Raw genomic sequence first — 18050 nt, 5'->3', positions numbered from 1 at the left:
TGGGTCTAGTATTCTTATTACTTTTAAAACAGAATACAAGCATAGTTAAAAATGTGGGGTGTCTGCCTTATATTCATGGGAAAGAAAAAAAGTGTGGGATATGGATTTCTGCCTTTTGCAATCAGGTGGAGAAGGCTGTCGAATTGAAGCCTGAAGCCATTCTCTAAGGCAGGTATGAAAGTGGTAAACCTACTTAAGACATATTTTGCTCTTTACAAATAACTTTGTTTTAAAAATTTATCTGTAATTCTCTCTGGTTTTTTTTTTTTTGAGACATAGTTTCACTCTTGTTGCCCAGGCTACAGCGCAATGGTGCCATCTCAGCTCAGCTCACCACAACCTCCCCCTCCCGGATTCAAGTGATTCTTCTGTCTCAGCCTCCTGAGTAGCTGGGATTACAGGCTCCCGCCACTACACCAGGCTAATTTTTGGTATTTTTGGTAGAGATGGGGCTTCACCATGTTGGCCAGGCAGGTCTCGAACTCCTGACCTCAGGTGATCCGCCCGCCTCCGCTTCCCAAAGTGTTAGGATTACAGGTGTGAGCCACCGCGCCTGGCCTTCTCCTCATCATTTAATTCAAAAGTTAGATGCTTGAGAAATTAGAGAAAGGGATTATGCTGCAGTATTGGAAAGATTCTGAAAAAATATGTCATAGGAGTGACTTAGTCTTAAGGCTTTTGTCAACTCAACAAGTCTTTTTAATTTCCACTCCTCGTTCCTGTATGGAAAGATACATGTTTCTAGTCAAATTGGAAGCGTTTCTAAAAGTTTCCCCTCTCTTTTGGTATGTAAAAATAATTTTGCTTCTGTTGTTGAATATTTGTTATTTTACAAATATGAACTACTTTTTGACAATCACATTTAATTTCTGATCTTTTGGTGAGTCACCTTTCATCTTTGGGGGAATAACGGTGTAAACTAACTTGAATATGTAGAACCAGACAAAAAATTATAAAAGAAAAAGAAATTCATTGCCTTGAGTAGAAAAGCTGCTCCTGAGACTAAAATAGTGCTTATTTATTTTAAAATACAAGAGCCTAAAAGTTGTTGTTATACTAGACTGGTTCCAGAAGAAAGATAAATTTAATAGCTGGATAATTAAACTAATTAAATTTATCTTAAAACCCAACCTTACTTTATGATGAATTACACTTATGTTATTTTAACTTATTTGGTTAATATTTTACTGTTTATATATTTCAGACCAATTTATTACCCTTCGAATTCCAGAAACCTCTAAAAATTCCATATAATCAAATATTAATGTAATTTAGATTGAGAGTTAATTAGATCTATTCAGTACAATCCATGATTTATATTTTCTAGGAAAGTAAAGATTTGGGATTGTCACAGGTTATTATTTAGCTAACAAATCATAGAAAGGAGCAACATCTCCTGAATTCAGCTCAGTGTTTTTTGCAATTAGAACATCTTCCCACTGTAGCTGTCCCATGTATTGAATATGTTGATTTTACAGTCAAAATGATGTTTGGATACTTTTAGTAGAAAAGCCCAAAATAATCGTGGCTTGAACAAGATAAAAGCTTGGCTTTTTTCTCACATAAAAGAAGTACAGGGCAGCACTCAGACCTGGTATGGTAGCTCCTCTGTTATCGTGTGGGACCCGTGTTTCTACCTCCGTGCTCCACTATCCTCCACCCGTCATAGTCAAAGGCCTTTCTGGGTCTGGGTTGCCAGCTGCTCTAGCCATCAAGTCCACGTTACAGGCTGGAAGAAGGGGAGGAAAGTAGAAGGGCATAAAGGGAGCCCCTCCTAATTGAGTCAGCTCCCTGTGAGCAGCTCTCCCAGAATTTCAACACAACAATTCCACTCATTGGCCAGAGCATGGCCACACCTAGCTGCAAAGGAGATAGGGAATGTAGTTTTAAATTCTGGGCAGGAATATGAACAGCTGAAAACTCGGATTTTGTTACTAAGAAATGAGGGAAAATAGATGGGGTGGCGGGGGGTAGTAGGCAATATCACAGTGGTTTTATGTTCATATTATTTCCTGGCTCTTGGGGCTACCATGTAGAAAATCAAAACACCTCTTTCTGTTTTTATTATGAGCTGTGGTTTCTTAATTTAGAAATCTGGCTTAATTTAGAAATCCTGTTTCTTCTGTGAAGTATCATTTCTTTATTTGGCAATCTTGACTGACTCTTGCTTTCTTCTTTCCTCTTGCCTTTCAGCTGTTTTGGAAAGAAGTGAGGTTTAGACTTCTCCATGTTAACCATGAGCGTGACACTTTCCCCCCTGAGGTCACAGGACCTGGATCCCATGGCTACTGATGCTTCACCCATGGCCATCAATGTGACCCCCACTGTGGAGCAGGGTGAGGGAGAAGAGGCAATGAAGGACATGGACTCTGACCAGCAGTATGAAAAGCCACCCCCACTACACACAGGGGCTGACTGGAAGATTGTGCTCCACTTACCTGAAATTGAGACCTGGCTCCGGATGACCTCAGAGAGGGTCCGAGACCTAACCTATTCAGTCCAGCAGGATTCGGACAGCAAGCATGTGGATGTACATCTAGTTCAACTAAAGGTAAGGCAAGGTCTGTGATCCTCTCAGGATAGAAGTTTTCAAAAGGCTGTGGCACCTAGAGCCTGTGTTCTGTAATTTCCAATGAGGAATTGTCCAGGAAGAAAAGCACAGTAACAGGTTTCAAACCATTATCTTTATAGGTAAACATGGAAATAATTAATTCTTTTCTGATTTTACTTTGTGTGCTGATTATCTAGAATACAACTGGCCTTTGGTGATAGTGCAGAGAAATGGGGAAAGGGAGGGGCATTCTTGTGCAGTGTTATCCAAATAAGTTATAAAGAATAAAAGTATTTAAAAACTCTTACAAAGGGTTTAATAAAAGACTGTCATAGGTAAAATATCACACTCAGCTGTGATTGTGAGTATGTGTATGTGACTATTATCTTCAGTTGAAGCTGATGCTGCCTTTGTGGCAAACACTGAATTCTGACATGGTGGGGAAGGGCAATGTTCTCCTTTTACAATGAGTTGTTTCATCCAGGCACAATGCATCATGTAGAACAAAGGTGATTTTATGACAACTCATCTAAAGTTCAGACATTGAAAAAAAGTCTGTAGCTTCTGAAGCCCTTTAAAAGCCTGACTGTTGGCAATAATGAAATGGAGGTGCTAGTTGAGAGTGCTACTAATAAAGTTTTTGGCCTAGGGACTTCAAGATAAGGTGAACCTTGCCCTGCCATAGTCACTCCTTTCTCCCAGGTCCTTGAGGGAAATACACACTCAGGTCAGTGACCCTGCAGAGCAAGACCTGTTTATAGCCAGTCAGGGCACTGGCCACAAACCCCATGGTAAATTTCTAGTCAATTGGAAGTGATACTAAGGAAACTTCCTTTACCTAAACTGGTTCATCCTACATAATCTGAAATGAAAAGTCAAGCATTCTTGGATCTTAACACTTAAATGGTTTACAGGATGCAGCCATCAGCCTGAGGGGGAAAGATGGGCACTTAAAATGAAGCATAGAGCCTACAGCAGAGCAGGTTCAGCCTTCTCAGACTGGTTCAGCAGATCCTGAGCCCGTTAGGGGCAGCTTAACCAAGGGTCTTTCTCTCATTGGAACTGCCTATCACCTGCTTACCTTGGTCAAAAGGTATTTCACACCCACCTCCATCAGCTCCATCCCTTAGTATGGTCTGTCTCCCCTGCTGAGAAAGGAGCCCCAGGAGGGCATGAAGTCAACACAGTAATTACATAGTAATTACTCAATCAATAACTATTAAGGGGATAAATATAAATTGTCCTATGTTCGTTTTATTCTAGGATGTCTATCATGACTTTTTGGGGTACTTGTTTCATTAGGTTACTTAACCAATAGAGCCTTTCCACATTGAGTTCTAAGTCAAGGAGCTCTGGTTACTGCATGTGGCCTCAGAAAAGGTCTACACAAGTGTTTGGTTGTATCGCTTAATCTGCTTAGTTAAGTTTCTCTTGGTGGGCATCGTGGTATGCACCTGTAATCCCAGATTCTCTGAAGGCTGAGGCGAGAGAATAACCTGAGCCTGGGAAGTTGAGGCTGCTCATGCTCCACTGCACTACAGCCTGGGTGACAAAGTGAGACTCTGTCTCAAAAAAATAAAATAAAAATAAATATGCAAATGAGGTCATGTCACTTACTTGCTTCCTACTGGACTTACAATAAAACTAAAGCTTTTTCCTGTGGCTCTGCTCTTGGCTATTTCTCTGATCCTGGCTCCTGTACTTTTCCCCTTGTTCATAAAGCTCCAGATTCACTGTAAGTTCCAAAGAAGCATTGGGTTTGTTCTTCTCTGACAGCTTTTCCTGTTCCCTCTGCAGAGAAGCTCTCTTTCCCCATTGTTACATGGCAGATGCTGGATCCTCACCGGGGTATCAGCCAGAGGCACAGTCATGTTTAACATCTGGGGGTGCAAGCCTGGGAGAGGGTTGGGCAGGGATTGGCAGTGAGGAAGTAGAGCCTCAGCCGTGTTTGGTGAAGGGCAAACACAAAAAAAGAAGCTACCCATTACCTAACTTGTCTACACACTTCATACTCTCTTTCGCATTGCTGGTTCTAAGTCTTTTCATCATGCTCTTCTCTACCATTGTGTCAATACATGACTTTTTAAAAAACATAGTTAGAAAATGCTTTTAGAAAATGCTTGGGGCTGGGTGCAGTGGCTCACGCCTGTAATCCCAGCACTTTGGGAGGCCGAGGCGGGCAGATCACGAGGTCAGGAGATCGAGACCATGGCTAACATGGTGAAACCCCGTCTTTACTAATTAGCCAGGCATGGTGGCAGACGCCTGTAGTCCCAGCTACTTGGGAGGCTGAGACAGGAGAGTGGCATGAACCCAGGAGGCAGAGCTTGCAGTGAGCCAAGATTGCTCCACTGCAGTCCAGCCTGAGTGACAGAGCAGGACTCCGTCTCAAAACAAAACAAAACCAAAAAAATGTTTGGGGTAGGCTCTGTCTCTGCTCTTAAATTAAATGTCATTTTTTTTCAAATAAGCCATTCCTGATCCCTCTTCTTAAACCACCTACCACCCAGCCATTATCTAGTCCATCACCTAGCTTTATTATTATTATTATTATTATTTGAAAGAGGGTCTTTGTCATCCAGACTGTAGTGCAGTGGCACAATCTGGGCTCACGGCAACCTTTGACTCTCAGGCTCAAGAGATCCTCCTGCCTCAGGCTCCCAAGTAGCTGGGACTACAAGTGCATGCCACCATGCCCAGCTAATGTTTGTATTCTGTATAGTAGAGACGGGATTTCACCATGTTGCCCAAGCTCATCTTGAACTCTTGGGCTCAAGCAATCTTCCAGCCTCTGCCTCCCAAAGTGCTGGGATTACAGACGTGGCCTTTATTATTATTTTTTTAATGGTTCTTATTACTAGCTGCAGTTACTTATTTATTTGCTTGTTTGTGTTTTCCCTAAGGACCTGAACTGTTGAGTTTTCTATTGTACGTCTGTTGTCTAGGACAGGGCCAGGCACTTAGAGAGGATTCAGTTCACACCTGTGGTTGTATAGGTGAGTCCAAGACTATGTGGTCAGTGCCTTCTTTCCCCATAGACAGGCTTGCACAGCAAGTCACATAAGGAAGGCTGCTCAGTGAGGGCTGAATTAGGACAAAGGCATTGGATGAATCAAGGCCCAATATGTTTGGAGCATTGCTCTCCCATTAGGAAAGGTCTGTGAGTAGTTCAGAAGTCTGGGGGATCTTGCCTGGGGAGTCTGCCCAGGAAAGTCTATTCTTCTTCTGTGAATGGTTGTGCCTGGCCCCTCTCACATCCCCCTTTTTGTTGTACTCCTTCTTTGGTAATAATTTTGGTTAATAAGCATAGTCCCAGGTCTTTTAAACCCAGAGCCACTCTTTTTCTTTAGAAGTGATTTTATCTTCTGGTCGTGTTGATCCTAAAGTCTATTTCCCAGAGACCACTCTTATCTCCCTTATTTCCAAGTTCTTAGGGGAAATTTTACCTCCAGAATGAACTACAGACAACTGTTATAAAGTTCCCATGGGGGAGTGATTGCTCTTGAGAGTGAATAAAACAGAGATTAAAATTGGAAACAATGAAATATACTGAGTATTTTTTTCCATTATTTTTAAAACTGAAAATGCAACCCTCGTATTTTGCTTCTTAGCTTCCAGATATTCTTCAGTAAGAAGTATGAGAAACCAGCTGAACCAAATTTAGAATCTCTCCCCCTTCTTTGGATTCAGAAGCTGTGCTGTACAGGAAAACCAGATCAAGAACCTTAAAAGGTTTTGATTTTAACTGAGACCTCTGGTTTGGGTGAATGTATTTGGGTGCTAAAAAGGTAAAGTAGGTATCTCTGCTTCCTGATTAACAGTCGTCTCAGGGAGAATATTATTTGTTTTCCTGGAAACATGATAGCAGGAAAGAGACAAGGTGTAGACTAGCTAGCATAGGCTAAATGAAATGGCTGGATAACAGACAGAAGTCTTGAAGTGACTTTCTGGAATCAGCTCCCCAAAAACCCACATTAGATAGATTCTGTCCTAAGCCACCTCCATATGAGATTTGGGTCTGTATCTTTGATTTTGATGTGACTCTCAAAGTTAGAGTAGTCAACAGAGACTCTGTTTACAAGATGTTCTGACTGGACTGTACCCAGGCTGTGATGCCTCTGACATCTGAAGTTAATGCACATACCCAGTGATCACATGGGGTCTGGAGGGCCTACTGGGAAAAAGGATTGAATCCTTTCCACAGCTGGGATTTGGGACATCAGATGGACCTGATGGACTGAAGATGATGGAAGTCTAAGGATGATGGGGCTCCTGGGAGAGGATTCTCTGTTACCATGGGACAAAGATCTGCCCCAGTGTGGGGGGAGGAAAGGGGATGGTGAGTTGTGGTACAGTATGTTCCCAGCCCTGGAACCTGGGCTGGCACCAGGGCAGTGTGGGTAACTAATGAGGGGAAAGGGCTATGGTTGTGACTTGGAGGACCTCCCCAGTGGCTGAAGCCAACTTTCCCCTTGTTCAGCAGATGCAAAAGGGAAAGATTATTCTCTTTCTTCCACTGCTGGGGCATAACTAGTAAGCGTTGGCTCAGATGGCAGTGGTGCCACCAAGGTGACAACTGTGGAGACTAGGGTCCATAGCCGTGACAGTGAGCAACAGCCAGGGTTGATTCATGGGCATATCTAAAACATGCCCTTGGATTCTCATAAATTTTTGATAAGGAGAACGAACTCTGAGTGGAACTTAACTTCTGACATTAAAAGTTACTGGCTTGTTGGATTCTGATCTTAATGTTAACTTGACTGTGTGTTAAAGCCTGAAGCATTCAATTCATACCATCTTTGAGTGGTTTCCAGTACATCTTAAATATTATAAGCCCTGGTTTAACATTGAAGACAAAATATCTTTATTTTCTGAAAAGAGTAGTTATTTTCATTTTCGCCCTTTAGATCACTATTTTTCAACAAATAGATCTTAACCCATTTAGCAGGTTGTGAAATCAATTTAGTGAATTAAAGAGCTGAATATGAATTAGAAAAGGATTTCATGAATAATGATAAGTGCTATGTTGTAAAACTTGGTTTAATTAAAACCAAGTTCTTGGTCATGGTGTAAAAATGTATTTCTTTGAGTCAAGGCCAGAACAGTTTGATAGTGACTGCTTTAGGCCATTCCCAACTTTCCTCAAGATATTTGATGTATACTTTAATTTTGGAACATATTATGCAAGGAAATGTAATCTGCTGCTGTTTGTGTAACATTATTGTTTTAATTCTTATATGGGATTAAAATTTACATGAAATACCCATTAAAATGGCAACCCCAAAAGCATATCCCAAATCTCTGAAAATTGGAAGATGAGGTTGATGTATTTGTTGATGGGTATGAGGATGTTAACATTTATTATTTTCCCAAAGCCCAGATTTGTGACTGTAATCCTTTTTATGGTTGATTGGTGCTATGATCTCAAAATTCATATGTGGAAACGTAATTGCCAATGTGATAGGATTAAGAGGTGGGGTCTTTAGGAGCTGATTAAGTAATAAGGGGTCTACCCTCATTAATGAAATTAGTGACCTCATAAAGAAAGGTTCCAGGGAGCTAAGGCAGCAACAGGGTGCCATATTGGAAGTAGAGAGTAAGCCCTCACCAGACACAGAATCTGCTGGAGCCTTGATCCTAGACTTTCCAGCCTCCAGAAGTATGAGAAATAAATTTCTAGTGTTTATAAATTACCCAGTCTAAGGTGTTCTGTTATAGTAGTCAGAATGACTGACTATGTTTTCCTTAGGGTGTCTTCTTAGGGAGGCTGGATACTAGTGGTCAAGTGTATAGAGAGTGTGGTTTTATTATGATGCTTATTAGTGGAAATGCTCTTTCTACAATTAGTGCTAAGATTGTGTAAGAATATTTGGTATCATCAACTAATAAAAATGGTTGAAATAAAAAGGATGTCTGATGTTTGAATGGCTAATTTTAGATATTTAGAAGACCCAATGATGTGGGAAAAAAAATCTATCTCAATTAATTGTCAAGTAATTATCTCTCTCTCTTCCCCATCCAATGCTGGAAAACAGGCTAAGTGCTAAATAAATCCTTTTTTGATTGTTGAATGATTAATGTATTTTCATCATGATTTGGGGAGATGATATAAGCCTCAGACCTAGCACCTGTTTTGGACTACTTATGAACACTCTTGGTTAAGATATAGAAAAATTAATGTTGGTGATTCCTGGCACATAATTGTGGAAGATCTTTGGCTATACATGAATCTTAGCCATATGCACTAATGTATTTAGAGCTCAGAATGGGAGCCTTATTTGTTGAGGTGGCTCAATCAATCTAACAGATTGTACAGCTGTGTAATTTTTTATTAGCAAAAGTAGCATGGAAACTGAAGATTATCACAGATTTTGCAATTTGAAAGAAATAGTGAAAACAGTTTAGAGAAAAGTAATACATTTCATAAAAGGAGTTTGAAAAAAAATCTAAAGAAACTGGCATTACTTTGATTAGAGAAGTGTTATTGGAGTTTGTTACTTAAAGATGTTGGTTTAATAACGTCACCATGAGCTCTCACTGAACAATAGCCATCTGTTTTTGTGGTCTCACAGGATTAGATATTTTTAGGGGCATCTACCAGAGATAGTATATGAGTTAACTCTTTCCTTGCCTTGAGAGTTTTCACTTCAATTGAATTCATAGAGTATCTAATGTACACTAGGAGTTTTACTTGTAGTATCTTATTTAATCCTCACAATAACCCTCTGTTAGAAATGAGGAGACTGAGTCTCAAAAGGTTAAGTGATCAACTTGGGAGTCAAATAATATATTTTGAGTCTTAAGTCTAATATTCTTTCTATTTTGGTGCACTGGCTTCATATCCTTCTACGGATGTGAGAAATTTGAGTGGCTATAAGGTATAATAGTTCTGGCTAGGTACAGAGGCATATGCCTGTAGTACCAGCTACTGGGGAGGCTGAGGTAGGAGGATTGCTTGAGTCCAGGAGTCCTGGGCAGTAGTGCTCTATGCCAATCGGATGTCCACACCAAGTTCGGCATCAATATGGTGACCTCCTGGAAGCAGAAGACCATCTGGTTGCCTAAGAAGGGGTGAGCTGAACCAGGCTGGAAATGGAACAGGTCAAAACTCCCATGCTGATCAGTAGTGGGATCATGCCTGTGAATAGCCACTGCACTCCAGTGTGAGCAACATAGCAAAATCCCGTTTCAAAAAAAAAAAAAAAAAAAAAAAAAATTCTGGTTTTCTTACATTAGATAGTTAAGAGGAACGAATGTGAGGGTAGGGGGCTTATTTTATTAAGAAGATCCAACCTATGTGTATTTTAATTCATCATAAGTAGGAATGTGAGCAATTTGAAATGGGGACATAGATGAAGTCCTGGGGTCTCTTTGAGTAGGGGTGTCATAGCTACCTTGAATAAGGTGCCTATGTTACTACCTTGCCCACTCCGCTGTCTTCAAAATTTTACATCTCAAAATAGGGGAAACGTAATACAATTAAAGTGAAAAGGAAGTAAGGTGTGAATGACTAGTATCCTAACATGGAGGTGGGTGGAACAAGAAATGAACATCTTTAATGAAAAATGTTAACAAATCAATTGATTTCAAGCTGTGGCATGTGTAGAGACCATGGTTCTCACCCTTGGCTGCACAGTACAGTCTCCTGGGAAACTTTAAAAAACCCATTGTCTGGCCGGGCGCGGTGGCTCACGCCTGTCATCCCAGCACTTTGGGAGGCCAAGGCGGGTGGATCATAAGGTCAGGAGTTCAAGACCAGCCTGGCCAAGATGGTGAAACCCCGTCTCTACTAAAAATACAAAAATTTGCTGGGCGTGGTGGTGGGTGCCTTTAATCCCAGCTACTCAGGAGGCTGAGGCAGAGAATTGCTTGAACCTTGGAGGTGGAGGTTGCGGTGAGCCGAGATCGCACCACTGCACTCCAGCCTGGGTGACAGAGTGAGACTCCGTCTCAAAAACAACAACAACAACAACAACAAACCATTGCCCAGGCCATGTTCCAGAGCAGTGACGTCAGAATCTGGGTTTGGACCCAAGCATCTGTCTTTTAAAGACTCCCCAGGTGATTCCATTGCACAGCCAAAGCTGACAGCACCTGGAAGGAGATGCTTCAGAGCAGAGGATTTTTGGATACATCTTGCTTGTTCCATTTATTCCTCCTTCCTTCCAAACAGACAGCCAAGGATTTAAATACACTTTTTTTTTTTTTTTTTTCCTCAGGAGCAAGGGCTTCTACATGATTTGTTTGAACTTCTTCAGTTTTTCAAGTAACTTCATAAAGTCAGTATACGCAAAGGGAAGGAAGGGAATAAGTACATGCCAGACACTTACCTATGTGCTTTAAATGTACTATCTTATGTTATTATCTTAACTTTTTAAATACAAAAGAAAAACCCAATCCAGATAAGGCAAATATTTCTCTCTCATTTGATTTTCACAACTCCTCTTTGAACTAGAAATCATCTTACAGAGCAGTCCAGGCACAGGGCTGCCCATCTATGGTTTTGCAGGTTACATATGAATGGCACCTGTTGAAGTTGTGCAGTGTACCACCTGCAGGGCCTTATGTGGCTATTTTATATAGTCATGGGAGATACAAACATCTTTGTGTAGGCAAAGGTGTTTTGGATATGAAAGACAGAATGGTTCTTTTCTTGTCTGGATCCAAGGCATAATGGGAGGTATATACATATGATTGAGCCTGGTGGAAACACATTATGAAGGACCACAAAAACTTAAAATGGCTCAGGGAAGTCTGGACTTGATTACAGTAGTCATAAAGACACCCACAAACAAAGTAATAATGCGATAAAATAAAACTGTGTCTTAGGATGATTTTGCAAGTGTGTTCAGGTTAGTCTGGAAAGGGGAGAGATGTGAGACAGTTATGAGGCTGTTGAGTAAGTGATGCAGAGTAGCTGGGCTTGGGTGGTGGAAGTGGGAGGCAAGAAAAAGTTCATCAGACCAGACACCAAGCAGAGGAGTTAGAGGCAATTGGTTTTCTCAGTTTAATTTGTCCTCATCAGGCTCAAACTGAACTTATATGTCTCTTGTCAGTTGCTATTAGGGCTGAGGGTTGTTTTTTCTTTGTATAAATGTGAATAGAATAAAAAGGAACAGAATAGAAATCTCTTCTCTGTCCACTTTAACAATGTGGCTGTTATCAGTGGGCTTTTTGGTGTAAGCTGCTTCTATTGTTCTGTGATACTTTAATGTACCAATTTTCTTCATTATTTGAATAAGGAAGATTTGCCAAATATATCATTAAATTGAAAAGGAATATGTGAAATTCAGTATGAGAAGTGATCTACTTCTCTCAAGAAAGAGGGAATGATTATAAGGTCTACTGGAGAATGAGTTCAAAAGTCTGACAAACTGGCCTTTGGCAAATTATGAAGAAGGTCTTCTGTGCTTCTTGCATTTTTTCTTCTTTCCAAAAATGTAATTTCTATTAAAAGCTTCTATAAAGTAATTCAAGCAATAGTGTTAACAATGGCTGCATCTTCAACATTTACCTCTGCAAAGGGAAAATGGAATCCATTTCTGTAATAGTGAGTCAGGCGTGATGAGGAGAGAGATTGTCACTAAGGGTGATTCTTGAGTTCTTCAAATAATACCACATAGGAGACTACCTCTTATGTATGTATCTATGCTCCTATCTTGGAAGTAACTAGGAATAAAATGTTGTTTCATAAAACATTTAAGTATAGCATTTACTTCTGTTAACTTCTATCTGTCCTCCCACAGTGCAAATTCTTGGGCATGGCCTCTAAGTTCCTTGAAAATCTAGACCAGCTGGCCTGTTATTCCCTCTCTTGACATTTTCCTTTCTGCACCTCTAACAAGCCATGCTCATTCATAAATCCATACCTTGGAATATGGTTTCTTTCTTCTCTCTCTGGGAAATTACCTCATTCTTTACCCCAAACTTCTCTGCCTGGAAAAATTGCTGTACGTACTCTGAATCATAGCTAAAATGTCATCTGCTTGGTTAAACCATCTTGCCAGCCAAGCTGGTTAATCCTTCTGTAGGTTTTCTGGTTCTTTTTTCTTTTTTTGAGATGGAGTCTTACTCTGTTGCCCAGGCTGGAGTGCAATGATGCAATCTTGGCTCACTGCAACCTCTGCCTCCCTGGTTCTAGCGATTCTCCTGCCTCAGCCTCCTGAGTAGCTGGGACTACAGGCATGTGATACCATGCCCAGCTAATTTTTTTGTATTTTTAGTAGAGATGGGGCTTTGCCATGTTGGCCAGGCTGGTCTTGAACCCCTGACCTCAAGTGATCTATCCGCTTTGGCCTACCAAAATGCTAGGATTACAGGTGTGAGCCACTGTGCCCTGCCAGTTCTCCCCTTATTTTCATATGTCTATCGTAACATAATCATGGACATGGCATTCAATTTGAGATATTACTACTCCAGCTATTTTTTTTCTATTCCTATATTCATTCATATTTCTATTTCTGTATTCATATCTGTGTTGATACATTTGTATGACTTTGAAATCCAGAGACAATGAGCATAAAACTTGTTTCCTTTATTTTGTTGATTAGATACATACAAACTAATAGATTGGTAAATAATTGGCAGATCTTCCTTAGGGAAAGCTAGTTCCCATACCTGTACTGGAAATCTGAGGGTGTGAATCAGATTCCGAGATGTGCTGGACATTTTGTATTTAGGGATGATTTGAGGGAGAAAGCCTCACCTCAAAAGTTCTATTTGCGGTTTTATATATAATGCATTGAAGAATATTTAAAGGTAAATTATGTTGGTTGATAACTTGATGTCATTACTATAAGAGATTCAGGGATGGTGTATTTTAGCTTATTTGAATTTTCTGTGCAATATTTTGCATAGACAAATATAGGATTTGTATAAGTGTACCACAGTTACCTCGTTATAATGGCAAAAACTATTTGTTAAATACCATATGTACTTGATGTGCTCAATTCTATATAAATGTGTTAATTCTGGTAGTTATCCCATAATCTGTTGGATTATGCTCTTTTATAATGAGTAACGAGCTAGGTAAATAAAAATGAATCTAAACTTTGTATGGATTAATACAGAAGATATTATTTGTATATGTAGGATACAAGGTTTCCTTTTCATTTTTCTCCTTTCTGCTTCTTGTGATCTACATGTATCTCTTCCTAGTAGTTATAAACCTGAGATTAAACCTGAGATATCTGTATTTCAAAATTATTTATTTTACTGTCATAGATTAAGTTATAGACTTATAAGAATAGATTGTTAGAAAATGGTAAGTTTTCTTAAAGCTAGTAGACATCTTTTTTTTTTTAAATTTTCAAGAGTGTTGGGCTTAGCATTTCCTATAGATCTACAAGCAAATGTCTGCCACAGGATCTGAAGTATAAACATTTTATAACCGTTTAATGTGGTTATTTTAAAATTCAGTACACCTTTAAAAATGCAATACCATGAATGTGTTGCAGGTTTCCAGAACAAGTTTACTGACACTTAAAGCACAAGGCTTTATAAAGACAATGTATTTATTTGATAGAATTGGGTTTCTACTTTTATTTTAAAAAGCAAATGTAGTATTTTTTTACTCATCACACTTAAATTATTTGTTTGCAGTCTTTTATTGATATTTTTATAGATTTGTTAGCCAAAGATAGCAAAAAATTCTTATTCTGAAATGAAACTATTTAAGATGATTATGTTTCCCTCTCCCCATGTTATGACCCCAGCTAGACATCACAGCATGAATTCCACCTTTACAACTATTCCCAGCCATATTTGACTTAAAACCAGTGATTCAAGGCCTAGCAAACAACTCATCTCTCTACTTAAAAAGCTTCATGCACACTCAGCCTGCATTGCTCTGAGAGCACCTTGTCTCTTAATACATAATTTAGCACCAGTGTTTACTACCTTGCATTCTTATTTGCTTTTTTCATATGTTGTTTTCTAGTTTCCTCAGACAAAACTAAGAGCTTTTTAAGGGCAGTTTCTCCTACTTTTTTTTTTTTTTTTTTTTGAGACGGAGTTTCGCTCTGTCGCCCAGGCTGGAGTGCAGTGGCCGGATCTCAGCTCACTGCAAGCTCCGCCTCCCGGGTTCACGCCATTCTCCTGCCTCAGCCTCCCGAGTAGCTGGGACTACAGGCGCCCACCACCTCGCCCGGCTAATTTTTTTGTATTTTTTAGTAGAGACGGGGTTTCACCGGGTTAGCCAGGATGGTCTGGACCTCCTGACCTCGTGATCCGCCCGTCTCGGCCTCCCAAAGTGCTGGGATTACAGGCTTGAGCCACCGCGCCCGGCCTCTCCTACTTTTTTGTATAAAATTGTAAATTCTATTTTGGTCAACTAATTGACTGAATCCTCGTGTTATAATTTTAAATTTTCCTTCTGCTCTTTCTAAGTGGCACTGGCGTACTAAAAAAACCATAACCTCCCAAGGACATTTCATTTGCAAGTATTCACTAGTATTTTAAAATTAGTGTAATTGTTCATAGAAGCTTTGGGGTTAGGACTTGGCCAAAAAAGCAGAATTTTCCTGGAATTAACCCAGAGAAAAATTTGACATTTTTTAAAAATAAGAATGAGATGTTGAGTAACCTTAATTAAGTTTCTTCAAAGACAGCAGACTCCAGTTAATATAACCTAAAATTTGGGTCAAGTTAAATTTTGAAACCCTTTGAAAGTCTTTTATTAATTCAAATCTTCAAAATTGTCAGTGTATCACATAGTCATGTTTAAGAGAAAGTAGAATTATGCATCTCCCTCCATCTTGGACTAGTTGGCAACTTAATAATTCATTGACATCCATTTTCTGTCCAAGTGAGAGGATGTGCTCACTCATGGCATTCTAACAGCTCCTACGGTGAGAGTCTTGGTTTCAAAGGTTAAAACAAGTATACTGACATATTTAAATCAGTTACAAATCTACCCATGCACACTGCTTTTTCTGTAGTAAGGACAGCAAATGGGAAGAACTAGAAATGAAATGCACTGAACATTTTGATTAATGATGCCCAGGACCGAAGATCCTTTTCAGGGAAGGAAAACATCTATAAATGAGGTAAATTGAGTGATTTTCATTTGTAGTTGAGTAACAATACCTCAGTGGCAGCTTCTCTTCGTTCTCAATTGCCTGGACTAGAACCAAAATCTGGCATCCTCATCTTATTAGTAACTTTATAATGTGGTAATGCCTCTCTTTTCTGGGTCTCAGCTTCTTCACTGTAAGTGGAGGGAACTACAGAGTACCTTCTAACCCTAACATTTCGTGACAATAACCAAGTACATCCTAAGCAAACCGTAAATTTTGCCAAGTTTGTGGCCTTGATCCCCAATCTACTTTTTCTGCATCTGGGTGAGGACCCTTTCTTCCTCTTAAAGTTTCTCAAGTCCTTTACTCTTCCGGTAATAATATGAGTGAGCTACCAATCCTTTATGCTTTGTTTTCCTCAAAGCACATGTATTATCTCAGTTAATCTTTAATACCTGGCCCTTTAGTGTGGGACCCGAGGTACAGAGAGGGTAATTTACTTGCCTAAAATCACACCACTACAAAGTGGTAGAGCTGGGAATAAAAACTAGGTCTTCCTAATCCTAAAGTCTGTGTTAAGCTTTTTAGATCGGTAATTTTTTGAGAATATGATGTAAACCATAAACTATCTATAAATGTTGCACACACGTGCCAGTAATATTTTGCATACTATATCAAGAGATCCTTTGAAACCCATTCATGGGGGACTCCAAGTTAATACCTGTAGTATACTATATCATAGTGCTTTTTCAATTTACTTTTTTCCTGATTTCAAAACGGAAAGATTCTGAGAGAGAAAGGGAGATATTAGCATTGCATACTTGATTCTACAATCTTGATTCTACAAGGGAGATATTATTCTAAAGGGAGATATTAGCAATGCATACTTGATTCTACAATCTTGATTCTACAATGTTTAGCAAAAGATAGATACCTGGATTCTTGTTTACATTAGGTTTCCTCACATACGTATGAGCATCAGGAACTTTGGGGAAGCTCTCATTCCCAGGTAGAAGATGAGATTGCAAGAAAGATCATCACCTTGACAAATTAACTCTCTAGTCTGCTCTTTAATAGCTGAATTTCCTTTACCCTCTACAAAGGCTTTTTATAATTAGAAGTTAGGCGTTAAAAATCAATGTCATTGGGAGAAGTAATGCATTCACTTCCATTTACATCAAGAATAAATACCAGGCTGGTGCAGTGACTCATGCCTGTAATTCCAGCACTTTGGGAGGCCAAGGTGGATGTATCACTTGAGATCAGGAGTTTGAGACTAGCCTTGCCAACATGGTAAAACCCCATCTCTACTAAAAATACAAAACAAACAAACAAACAAAAAAATTAGCCAGGCATGGTGGTGCACACCTGTAGTCCCAGCCACTCAGGAGGCTGAGGCAAGAGAATCGCTTGAACCCGGGAGGCAGAGGTTGCAGTGAGCCAAGATAGTGCCACTGCACTCCAGACTGGGCGTCAGAGCTAGACTCCATCTTAAAAAAAAAAAAAAAAAGGAAAAGAATAAATACTTTCTTAGAAAAGATTTTCTGCTGGAGAAGACAGCTCTGGTCCCATAAAGAGGGAAGGGAAAGGCTTCAGAAAGAGGCCCTGCTAATCAACTGCCAGTTTTTACCTTGAGTCACATGGCCTGAGGACTGATAATCTAATTTAAGTAGAACAAACTAGATTCCAAGCAAGTAGGTAGTAACTGCTAAAATAGTTGAAGGTATTCTTGAAACTAGATTGGGGCTGTCTTCCCAAATTTATAAGGTATATTGAGATGTCCTGGCCCCTTTTCTTGATAGCGGTTAATTTAGTTCAAACTGCGTCAGAGATTTCAGAAGCACACTGACAGCAATAAAAGCTTGATGCCTCTTTAGTATCAGCCAGCTTTTAATGGCTGGAATGGGAGTTCTTCAAATTAGTGATAGTCAGTTGTCATGCCTACCATCATGCCTCCTTCTTGCCTGCTGGCTGGTTCCAGGAGAGGCAGAGTGGAAAGCCCCCAGGATTTGGAGATGGCAGGCCTAGTTCTGCTCCTGATTCTGCTACTTACTAGAAGTTGGACACTAGGCAACTCAGTAATTTCTATGAGCCTTAATTTCCTTAGCTGCAAATATTCACCTCTGAAGGTTGTTGTAAAAATCAAGATCATTCTTTAGAAGAATTTTGAAATTTCTCTGATGCTACATGACATGTTAGTAGTTCTGATTATGATTCTATCCCAATCTAAATACTGCTTGCTGATTTTGTGGCTCTGGTAGGGTGAGCTGAGATGTGTGTGTGTGTGTGTGTGCCTTGGGGACAGAGCAAGACTGTCCAAAAAAAAAAAAAAGAAAAGGGGCCGGGCATGGTGGCTCACGCCTGTAATCTCAGCACTTTGGGAGGCCAAGGCAGGCAGATCATGAGGTCAAGAGATCGAGACTATCCTGGCCAACAAGGTGAAACTCCATCTCTACTAAAATACAAAAATTATCCGGGCATGG

General features: G+C 39.9%; 1 protein-coding gene across 1 annotated transcript in view; it reads left to right on the top strand.

Moving 5' to 3' along the window:
- Positions 1–18050, top strand: part of AKAP6 (A-kinase anchoring protein 6) — a 642313-nt gene that overhangs the window by 225925 nt on the left and 398338 nt on the right. The window contains 1 exon segment of the mRNA XM_017895900.1: positions 2194–2551. Within this exon segment, the coding sequence (XP_017751389.1) occupies positions 2228–2551 (324 nt within the window). The 5' untranslated portion in view covers positions 2194–2227.

Source organism: Rhinopithecus bieti, unplaced genomic scaffold (assembly GCF_001698545.2).
Source record: "Rhinopithecus bieti isolate Rb0 unplaced genomic scaffold, ASM169854v2 scaffold_21703, whole genome shotgun sequence".
Taxonomy (NCBI): domain Eukaryota; kingdom Metazoa; phylum Chordata; class Mammalia; order Primates; family Cercopithecidae; genus Rhinopithecus; species Rhinopithecus bieti.
Note: the sequence above shows the minus strand (reverse complement) of the source record. Positions and strands in the feature narration are given on the sequence as shown.